Raw genomic sequence first — 12,046 nt, forward strand, 5'->3', positions numbered from 1 at the left:
ACAAAAAAGTGACAAAAAGGCATAATAATACATATAGAACAAAAATTATTATGACTCAATTATTTAGATTAAATTTGTTGAAATATTAAAATACCAAAGTATTCATTCCTTACAAAATATCATATAATTGTGATAAACGTGCAGTTTAGGAATTCTTTATAAGCATTAATTGTTATTTGAAGATTATTTCAAATAAATTATTCAAATATCCAGATATATCTGAGTAAAATAAAGTATGACCATAACAAATTTAGATAATTTGAAGTAATTCCATAATCGAATGTTCAAAGAAACCATATGTTGTGTATTATTTGAACCTTAAATCTTTAAAAAAAAAAGTCATATGTAATATTTTAAAATGCTTGAAATATTGGTGCATTACTACATGTCTGACATTATTAAAGAAAATTTCTTGCAAAGTTGTTGCAAATAGTCATTCCTTAAATAATAAAAGAAAAGGTTCCTGCAACTTTCTGGCAAACAAATTCTTTCTTGCAACATTGCAGCAAACTTGCTGCAATTTTCTAGCAAACAAATTTTGTTGCAGTAACATTGCGGGAATATTGCAGGTAGCTGCAACAACCTGCAACTTTCTTGCAAACACTTCTTGCAAACAAATTTGTTTGCCGCAATATTGCCGCTATATTGTTGCAATATTGCAGCAAACTTTTCATTTCTGTGAGGGTAATTGATCTGAATCACATTAAATTGTTTGCAGTGTTGTTGAAGCAGCAATTTGGTGACATTTGGTCAACTTCCGGTCAAAATTTCATGTTAAAATTCAAGAAAAATGTCGACTTTTAATTTGCAAAAAGTGAGAAGAAGGATGTAATAGAATCATGTATTTATTTCTTTGGAGACCATTAAAATTCAATTAATATAGTTAACAATACTGTTTCATTATTTTAATTGAATGAAGATAGACAGGGGCGTAGCTAGAAAGAAACGATGTGGAAGCAACTACTTTCGAGCGGAGCGAGGCGAAAAAAAATTGGGACTCTAGTTTTTTTTTTCGGTTTTCGGTCATAGGACGGTTAAAAGAGGAGCTATATGAAGATAAAAATTTATGAATGTAAAACTATTAATAAATCTTCTGAATATAGTAATACATAAACAACACATATTTGTGATACAGAATTTACTCGAAATTGTCCAAAATCTGCTCTTCGGGTCTGGGCAGAAACAAACTTCTCTATTACTTTGTCAACATTCACACTGAAATCCCGATGAATATGCAGTAATGCTATGTATCTTTCGTTGTTCATTGTTGATCGTACATTTGTTTCCAATTACATACGTAGTACCGTGACTGATAGATCTCAGGGCCATCATGGCATGGTAGCACTAGCGAGATGTTATAAACCAGCGTTCGTGTTCGGCATCGAGCGACCTCCCAATTGAATTCGTCAAAATTACATGCTAGGTCAGTTTCGTATGTTTCAGACAATATTGAGATGTGTTCGTTTGTGATATTTCCTACAACACGATGAAGCAGATACAGCACAAAGAAGCGATTTTCTGATAACTTGACGCGACTCCACTCTCCAGTTGCCTTATCATATGGTCTTTGAACGCAAAAAATAATGAGACTTTCCAATACTGTTTTGGCGTGGTTGCAGGGTGATTGGCTCCGGTAGTCTGTCAACCACATCGCCTCGGCATATTTTCAACGATATCGAAGGGATCTGACAATTTTAATGTCGATTGGTACATCTCATTCCAAACTGATGAACTGTTCACTGTAAAATGTGCTCCAAAACTACATATCTTAGACTGAGTATTACAAATTCAAAAGTAAAAATCTTGTAAAAAATACAAGTAACCTTCCGATTTTGTCATAATCTCCATTTTTTTTTTATTTTGAAACCAAATGTCGTTATTTAATGATATTTCATCAATTAAAAAAAGTGACAACATAGGTGTTTCCTTTAACATTCAATTTATAAATTTTTATTTTGCGATTTCTTTTTTTGCATGCCGAATCAATGTGCACTCAACTTCAGAGCTACGATCTTCAAGTTTTCTCAATGAACAGCTTCATCAACAGTAACTAGGTTGTCAAACTTATATCCGGGATAGACGGAAAGACACCAACAAAAATAAACTTAAAGCTACAAACCTACTTACAGCCATGTCTATTGATCGCTGGCTAATAGTTGTCTCATCGGCAATCATACTTTAGTTTCTGGGGTAACTATCAAATACAGTCCCATGTACTTTTTTCTTTCTTTATTTATTTACCAATTGCTTTTTTTTTTTTTTTTTTTTTTTTTTTTTATTTCTAAATACAATACATATAACTTCTTCAGTATTACAATATCCCATTTTCATTCTCCTTTTTTTTTTATGACTTCCATATTTGCGAGGCTTATTTATTGGCCTTTAACATTTTTCAACTTTTCTTGCTCTTACTTTTTTGTATTTTTCTGTGATGATGAAGGTGGTGATGATAATGATGATATGTGTGTCAGTTTTGTAATGTTCTCCTACAGCAGTCCTCTCCTAATTCCTGTAACAGTTTATTCATGTAATGGATAACTGCGTCCAGGAATACAGGGCTGCTATAGGTATATTTAATAACAGAAAAAAACGATGTGGACCTTCATCCAATTTACACATAGCTTCCTATCTAGACATATTTATAATCAACTTACGTTGCAGTCTCCTCATCTTCAATCTCTCTGTTTTACAAACAATTAATCCAAGATCAAACATTATTTTTCTGTTGTACGTACTTCATTTTCTCCTTATTATTGGAAATGTTGAAACAAATCCTGGTCCAAGTTTTCGTAATGAATCGAACGCACCGTCGATGAATGAAACACAACCACAAGAAAATTTTATATCCATTTGTAGTCTCAACATAAGATCCGTGAGAAATAAACTAAAATTTCTAAATAATTTTTGTGATGAATTTGATATTATTACGCTATCGGAAACACACTTAGATCCCAACATTGCTGACGCCGATATAAAACTTGATTCCTTCTCTTCAAATATAGTCCGAAAAGATAGAAATAGCTTTGGTGGTGGTTTACTCATTTATGTCAAAGATGGTATCGGACTTAGTCGAATAAATGCACTCGAAACGAAAGAAGACGAACCCTTTTTGTCAATATCCATGCTAAAGGTCAAAGCTTCCTATTGTGTCACACTTACCGATCGCCTAATTCAGATAATAACTACTGGACACGATTAAATCATGCAATTGGGATGGGTTTGCAGGTCAATGAGAGGATGGTAATAACGGGCTATTTGAACTCTGACTTACTTACTACGCATAATAACAAACTGATTGACACATTAAATTTGTTCAATTTAACCAATGTTATTGAATTACCTACTAGAGTAACGGACCATAGTAGTACTCTGTTAGATCCGATTATTATTAGTGACTCTATGTCATGTTCCTTTTCAAATGTTCTAAAAACTCCATCTGCAATTAGTGATCATGATGCACCTGTTGCATTTCTCGAATGTCCAATGTCCGATTTTAAATCTTTTAAAAGAGAAGTATGGCTATACGATCGGGCTGATAAAGCCAAATTTGCTGAGAAATTAGACGAAATAGACTGGAATACTATGCTTCCCGAAAGTAAAACCACTAATGAGATGTGTGAATGTTTTACAATAGAATTTTTGAAAATAGCTAAAAAAATGCATTCCTACTAAAATAGTAACAGTACGACATAATGACAAACACTGGTTCAATAATGACATAAGACGTGAAATTCGAATCCGAGAGAGATTAAGAAAAAAAGCGATTAAATATAATTGTGAAAATAATGTTATGAAGTACAAAAAACAACGAAATAAGGTAAATAATATGAAAAAAATCGCCAAAGAAAATTTTGAAACAAATTTGGACTGTCTAATATCAAAACAACCCTCAAACTCAAAAACGTATTGGAAATTAATGAAAACGTTAATTAAATCCAAAAAAGGTTCAGAAACCATACCCCCTCTCCAAAATATTATAAATGATAATGAACTGAATGATACTGTATATGAAGATGAGGAGAAATGTAATTTGTTGAACAAATATTTTAGTATGATTTCAAAATTAGATGAGGATCATGTTGATTTGCCCGAATTTGATACAAAAACTAATAGTAAGTTTTCAGATATTCAAGTAAATATAAAAGAAATAATAGATATTATTCAGATATTAGATCCAAACAAAGCATCTGGTCCTGATGTGATCAGTCATAAGATGCTAAAGCTGTGTCCAGAAAAGGTAGCAGTTCCACTCCATATTATATTTAATAAATCCTTAAGAGAGGGAATATACCCAACTAGCTGGAAGATAGCAAATCTGATACCCATTTTCAAAAAAGGAGATTCATCCTTGCCATCAAATTATAGACCGATATCCTTAATTAGTTGTGTAGGAAAAGTTATGGAAAGAGTAGTGTTTAAGCACTTATACAATCATTTAAAAGCTAATAAATTAATTTATGAGTATCAATCAGGATTCCTCCCTAAAAATTCAACTGTTCATCAACTCTTAGAAATATATAATTGCATATTAAACTCTTTGGAAAAAAAAGATATAAATTGTTTTGTATTCTGTGACTTCTCTAAAGCTTTTGACAAAGTTTGACATAGGGGTCTTATATATAAAATGAAAGCTTATGGTGTTGACGGAAACGTATTGAATTGGTTTCAGGATTATCTACACGACAGAAAACAGAGAGTAGTATTAAATAACTCGTCTTCTTCCTTCTGTAATGTCTCAGCTGGTGTCCCCCAGGGACCAGTTCTGGGCCCTCTTCTCTTTGTCTTATATATTAATGATATTGCTGATAAGCTTACTTCACTGATGTAGCTTCTATGGTAAAAGAGTTAGGAAATCATTTTCTTGAAGACAGCAACGAACTGCTTTTATATATAGCTCCCTCAGCAGTTGTTGATACTATTCGTCGTTCGTTGAATAAATATAGTTGGACAGTACCAGTATGAACAGTTTATCTAAGAGGAAAGTTGGACGAGTTCTTTAAACAGGAAAATCACATGCATCCGCCAGCATTCAGTGTGATTTACTTTAATACGAAGTCATTAGAACCATTGATAAAATGTAACTATTGTTGACAATATTAAGATTGACGTTGTCAAAGGCAAACATGCTATCACGAAACTGATAGAGCTTCTCGCATGTAAAAAAAATCAAAATAGAGCTAATTCATTCTGTCAAATAAACGGATGGATGAACACATTTTCGGGAAGAGAATTATAGCTATAGTTGATACCGATGTAGAAGTACTTGCTGTGTCCTGCTTTCATGTGACAAATGCAGCTGATATTTATGGGTTGCTTTAGGACTGGTAGTGCTACTTAGATTTATGACTATTGAACGTGTATTTAGCCTACCTGCTACATAGATATTGATAGCAGCGACCAAGGGTTGCGTACAATGTCGTAGCAGCTACTAAGTGCTACATAGTGCTACGTAGATAGTCGTCTATTGAACGAGTAGATAGCCTAGCTACTCTACCAATATCTATGTAGCAGCTAGGCTAGCTACACGTTCAATAGTCATAAATCTACATGGTCCTATGTAGCCGCTACAACACTGAAGGCAACCCAGTCGAGTACTCTGAATGTCGAAACCACTATTACGCCATTAATCGAACGATTCGTTATTCTGATATACGATCAAACAAATATATCAAAGAAGGTCAATGACATTCAACTTCTTTTTAACAGCATTGCTTATTTTTTATTTAACATATGTATTTTATCTCTTAATTACGTTTTCTTGTGATATTTTTTTACCGGAAGTGACAAAATTCTGAATAAAATACCCCGAGCGTTTCAAAGAAATGATACATTATGTCAAACCATGACACAATTATAATATAGTCTACAAAGCAAACTTTGGCTACCAGTTGTGAGAATTAAATATCTTTTAATCAGTTATCATATGCGTTTCCGCCATTTTGAAGATAAAACCGGAAGTTGATAAAATCAAGCTTGCCTCCATATCTAATTTTGTTTAGAATGGCCCAAACTAGGTTTCTACCAAATTTTATGCTTTTAACACAAAGTGCACAATTATTCACCTATCTGCTGGACTAAGAAGATGACTTTTGATGTAGAGATCTATACACGACAAATAAAGTAAAATGTATTAAATAATGTAGTTATTCCCCCCTTTAATTCAAGAATTTTAACAAGAATTTTCTCTCTTGGTGGCAAGTTTACATTTTCTATGCATTTTGATTAAACTTTTTTAAAAATACATTTATTGAAAAACATATCTTTTCTAAGTTCGTAATAAGAGTTTTGTTAAACATTTTGTTAAATATGAAATGTCAAAACAGTATGTGCCATAAAATAAGGGAGATAACTCTTGCAAAATTTGAATTATAAACCTAGTTTTCTAATGGATAGACTGTTTCCATCACTGCATATATAATTGTAAGCATACACCTCTTACTTAATCAAGCATGTATATTACTATTCACAAGATCTTGTACACACCACACAGACATTATAATATTATACAAGATCATTTACAGACTTTCTTATAGTTTTATCAAGGATTTGAATAGCAGGACAAATACTATACAAATCCTTGGTTTTACATAAATACTATTCTACCATGCCACAATTACTTTTGCTGCTCTTAAATATTACATGTCTTGTAAGAGTTAATTACCCTTATAGGAAGAACATTTCTTTGACAGGTTTTGGAATACAATGATAGAAAAGACTATGTACACTAGCAAGAACATTTTTCAAACTTTCTAATTCCCATTCAAACAGATATTGTCTATATTATCATGCTATGAATGTTCATTATGGCCTTGAAAATCACCATGAATACATATGTTGTTGTAACATTTATTAAGTGAATATTAAACAATGCTGAGAAATTGCATATATATTAGATTTTTATCAACTAGAATTTTCATTCTGCAAAATATTAAGCTTAACCATTTCTTAGCAATGATGAATGCTGAATATTTTTTTTATATATAAAATGTATGTGTCATAGTTACATAACCCCTTTAAGAACCATTTGAATGATTCAGTCATGTTGGCTATTCTGTCCTGAGCTGTTATATTGTTGGTCATTTGTTGCTGCTTACAGTTTCTACCTATCTAGTAAGGTTATCAAGATAACTAAAGGTTACAAATAAATTGCCAAAAATTACCATTTTTAGGACAGTAGCCCCCTAATTGTGTTGATTCTGTTGCCTTTTTCTGACCAGGTGAGCTAAAAACAAGGTTATTAACTCTTACAAGAGATCACTAACATTTAATCTGTAATGTACAAGCAAGCTGCTCTTTCTTATCAACCTCTTAATATACCTGTGCTATGTTGTTGACAGTTTGATTAAAAGAGGAAAAATCAGAACATGCATGTTCAAGAACATTAGCAGGTTCCAAAGTTATTATTGATCACATATCTATGTACTGACAGGGAGGGATCAAATATCACATAAACATACCAATGGTTTCTTTTAACACTGGAAATTTAAAGTCAAAATTTTAAAACAAAAACTTCTAATGCTAGCTATCATTTCCATATTATTCTATCATCATTCCGTTATTATTTTGTTTAATCTAGAGAAATAAAAACTCATTATGTTTTCAATATTTGACTTGAAATGATGTTAATGGCAGGGCGTAACTTATAGAACAAATATTTTAAGCATCTATAAGCATTCCAGCCTACTGCATGTACAAAATCAAACATTTTCATGCTTTTTACTTGATCTTTACATTGCTAATCTGGGACCCTTTAAGGAAGCAGTACTTTTCCCTTTAGCAAAAGGAAAGGAGAAAACATTTGATATTTTGTCCTCGCTTTCGTCAAACTCATCTGGACTGTAAAAATTCAGATAAATTTACATTACAAAAGCCATCAATAAAATTTTATAGAATAAGAGTATTATCAGCTATAGAAGAAACACACATTCATAGATAAATATCAAATATTTGTAATAAAAAAATGTGAGAAATCATTGAAAGCATCTTATTATATGCTGTGTAAATAATTCATCTGTTAACCAACTTTTTGCAAGTTGTCAACTGTATTTAGATTGTTGCAAAGGCATTTAAAAATCTAAATGAAAATATCAAATTTGCACAGATGGGACTCTAGAAAAGTGGTTAACGGATAATTTTTTTTTTGGTCATAAAATAACAAGATAACAAAGTACCAGTTTCTTACTTCAATTTAACTTTACTTAGGTTTCTTTAACATCTTATTTATTCTGTAGATGATTATGCAGTAGTTATTGATTGTTAACTAGAAATATTTATGTAGAAACTAAAGAATTATATTAAGAGTGTTTGATTAAAGGGAAATAACTCCTGAAATATTTCCTTACCCAGCATTCAATGCAGCATTTGCTTTTGTTGATGTTCTTCTTTCTTTATTTTCTTTATTTATCATAGGATTTGCAGCTAAAACAGACAAACAAATATCTTAAAGCTAGATCAAAAGCAATATTATACAATTTAAGAAAACAAAATTATTTGTAACACACATAAATATTTATTTATTTTGTGAAAAAAAAAATCATGTTTGATACCAATTTATCTATTAAATTATTGAATATCATAACATAATGAAAGTTCAAGAAATTTACTTTAGTTATCTTTAATCTTTTTTAAATGTATTTACATTGAAGTTTCATACTGAAAATATATGTTGTTAACATATTCTGATATTATAGGTTTGGCTAAAGAGTTCCTTCTGCAATAATAAGAGTCAGCTAAGTAGACAGAGAGAAAGTATTTTTTTATACTTAATTCAATCAATAATATATAATGGAAGATTTATCTAATATTAAAATAAAGCTCTGGATTATATTATCTACAGCTATATTGTATGCTTCCTCGACAAATACAAAATAAAAGTGGTGTTAAACTCCAACAACCAAAAAATCAATATAGGCCGAAAACCTGCTTGTGCATGAACCTACCCTCCCATTTATCATAATGTTGACCATAACAGACCATCTTCTTAGTCAACTTGAAACTTTTTAGGATTATTTCTCAACAAACCTACTTCTTATGTATTCCAATCTGAGATATATTTTTGGGTCTATAAAATGACTTTACAGTTTTAAAGAATGATTTATCAGTGAGCAAATTAATTGCCTTGAATGCACACCTTAAACTCTGTTCTAACATGATAAAAAATGTATTTAACTTTCAGAAAATTTCTTGTAAAACAGTTAGAGAAGAAATGAAATAACAATTACCACCTTGAGAAAATAAACTCTTTAGAATCAAATGTTGTTTTATTCATTTATGTGTACATATTTTTGTACAAAGAACTAGCATACAAGATCCGAAATTATATTTCTTAAGTTAATCTTAAGTTAGAACAAAAAAATTGAGTACAAGTGACATATGCATGTACAAATGTACTATATCAAAATTTTAGTCATTACTATAAACTATATATATGACCATAAATAATGCTTACAGAGATATGAGGAGCATCTATTAGATTTTTAACTACTGGTAGTCAGAAGAAGTATCATGTACATAGCAGCATCAATAAAACAGCAAAGTATAATTTACCCAAAAAATGAAATACATTGAAGAAGAAACCACTCATAAATATGGCAGAATAAGTGGTAATAAATTGCTTTGCTGAGCGCAGTCTGATACAACCGTAGATGTTAAACCCTGAACAGTTGGGGCAAATTTGGACACAATATTCAAGCTTGATACTGTCTGAATTTGGATTGTGATCAAATTTTTGACTTAGTATAGGTTTCTGGCACAAAATAATTGTCAAAATCTTACACATCTATTGCACAATACTGTGCAATTAAAGATTCTTCTTCAAAATTTCAAAAAGGAGTAGGGGCAATAAGACCCTTATTTGGCCCAAAAATTACTGCAAATTTAGAAAGTTATCATACATATTTTTAAATTACTAAAAACTTGACTAAGGCACAAGGTATTCAGAAAAGAAAAAAAAATTGACATTGAACAAGTTACCAGGGCAACAAATCATGACTTTATTTGCATATTTAAAAAAAATTGTGATTTTCCTTGTTTTTTTATCAAATTTTAAGTATATTTTAGGAAAAAGAATGTGCGCACCCAAGAAACAACTTTATATTTGGTGAGGTTATGTCAAAAGTTATAATAAAGCATCTGTTAAATTATTTTGTTGTTTCTAGGCTGTGCACGATGTTTCCTAAAACGGAAATAAAGATAGTAAACTGCATAAATTCTGTATTTTTCATCATTTTTGTGAAAGCAGTACCTATTATGACGTAATTGTGAAGTCATCAGATAAAAATCTTTGTTTTTCATTTATATTTCTTGACCCTATGAATTTCTAAACATTCTGTGCCTATTAGAAATAGTTATCAAACATTTTATTTTCTTGGGCCAAAACCAGGCCTTAATGCCCCTTCTCCATTGAATTTTTTTTTTGAACCCCTTAAAAAAATTAGAAACCCCAAAACTTTTGAATCCCACCTTAAAGCAATTACCCCCACAATGAATCCCAACCTTTCCTTTGTAGTATGGAACCTTGTAGTATAATTTCAGAGAGATCCATACTCTAAAACACAATTTATTGTCTCAAAACTAGAAAAAATGCTTGTTTTTGGCCCCCAATTCCTGCATGAATTGGGCAATTACCCCCAAACTCAATCCAAGCCTTCCTTTTGTGATATTGAACCTTGTGGTACAATGTCAGAGAGATCCATAAATTTACACACAAGTTATTGTCCAGAAACTACAAAAATGCTTGTTTTTGGCCCCTTTTTGGTTCTTAATTTCTAAACTGTTGGCACCATAACCATGATAACCCCCAAAATGAATCCAAACTTTCTACTTGTGGTATTAAATATTGTGGTACAATTTCAGAGCAATTGAAATACTTCTACACAAGTCATTTACCTGAAAGAAGAAAAATGCTTGTTTTGGCCCCTTTTGGGTCCCTAATTCCTTAACGGTTGGGACCATCATCCCCAAAATCAATCCCAACCTTCCTTTTGTGGTATTGAACCTTCTTTTTAAATTTCATATTACATCCATTGACTTAAACTTAAGTTATTGTCAAAAAAACAAATGTGTCTTCAGATGAAGCAGACGACAACGACAACGCAGATGACTTCATACCATTATACGATCCCAAAATTTTTTTTGCGGTCATATAAAAATAATGTTACCTATATTTGTCAAAATCCTTAATTCGAAGTTCTCTAAGTGAATGACCAACACCAAAGTATGTATAAGATTGGTGTTTAGATATACTCAACAACATGACTCAACACCAAAGTATGTACAAGATTGGTGTTTAGATATACTCAACAACATGACTCTCAACACCAAAGTATGTATAAGATTGGTGTTTAGATATACTCAACAACTCTATCTATATCTAACTTGTTAGCTCTGTTATTCTAGCTCAAACAGGTACTATATATTTTGTTAATAGTTAGTAGAAGCTCTTTGACTAGTTAAATATTTTGCTTTTTTGACTCACAAGCTAGACCAACTCTGCTTTTTGTATATCGTTTCATCCGATGTATTGCTATAATATAATAATGATAATAGGCAATCTTTTACTAAAGTTTCATAACTACTACTGAAAAAAGTGCAAGTATTTTTGTTCCTTGATAACAACATTTTTTGTGTGTTCGATTCTAAAAAAATTATATTTAGCAAAATCAAAGATCACCAAAAGTTTTGAATGCAAAGTCTGAATCCATCAAGTAAAACCACACAGATCAACTCATTTTCACAAATCCTGAAAGCTGTAAGCCATAAAAGAACATACTTTCACATTTTTACTTTTACAATCATTCATTTATATATATTTAAAGCTGAACATGGTTTATACAGTTACATACTATATAAAAGCATTCTATATTACACTGACAGCAAATAAGTGTTTAGGTTGAAGTTAATTTAATTAAAGTACCACAGTACTGACCATCAGTTGACCACAACTTATTGTAAAGGATAAACTGACTTTAATAAAAAGAATAAATATTAATCAGTGAACCATATAAAAGTCAAGGTCAGGGTCAAGTGGAAACTGTAAAATGCATAT

The 12,046-nt window shown here is 31.1% G+C and overlaps 1 protein-coding gene across 24 annotated transcripts in view; it reads right to left on the reverse strand.

Annotated features, from left to right (window-relative positions):
• The window catches only part of LOC139487707 (calcium-activated potassium channel slowpoke-like), an 82,455-nt gene that overhangs the window by 21,861 nt on the left and 48,548 nt on the right, over nucleotides 1-12,046 (reverse strand). For 9 of the 24 annotated variants that reach the window (XM_071272723.1, XM_071272722.1, XM_071272714.1 and 6 more), the window contains one exon: nucleotides 8,343-8,418. In XM_071272723.1, coding sequence (XP_071128824.1) covers nucleotides 8,343-8,418 — 76 coding nt within the window. Of the gene's footprint in view, nucleotides 1-7,457; nucleotides 7,476-7,731; nucleotides 7,837-8,342; nucleotides 8,419-11,476; nucleotides 11,525-12,046 lie in introns of all 24 variants that reach the window. The other 15 variants (XM_071272704.1, XM_071272701.1, XM_071272705.1 and 12 more) reach the window with 5 other exon arrangements.

This window comes from Mytilus edulis, chromosome 9, assembly GCF_963676685.1.
Source record: "Mytilus edulis chromosome 9, xbMytEdul2.2, whole genome shotgun sequence".
NCBI classification, from domain to species: domain Eukaryota; kingdom Metazoa; phylum Mollusca; class Bivalvia; order Mytilida; family Mytilidae; genus Mytilus; species Mytilus edulis.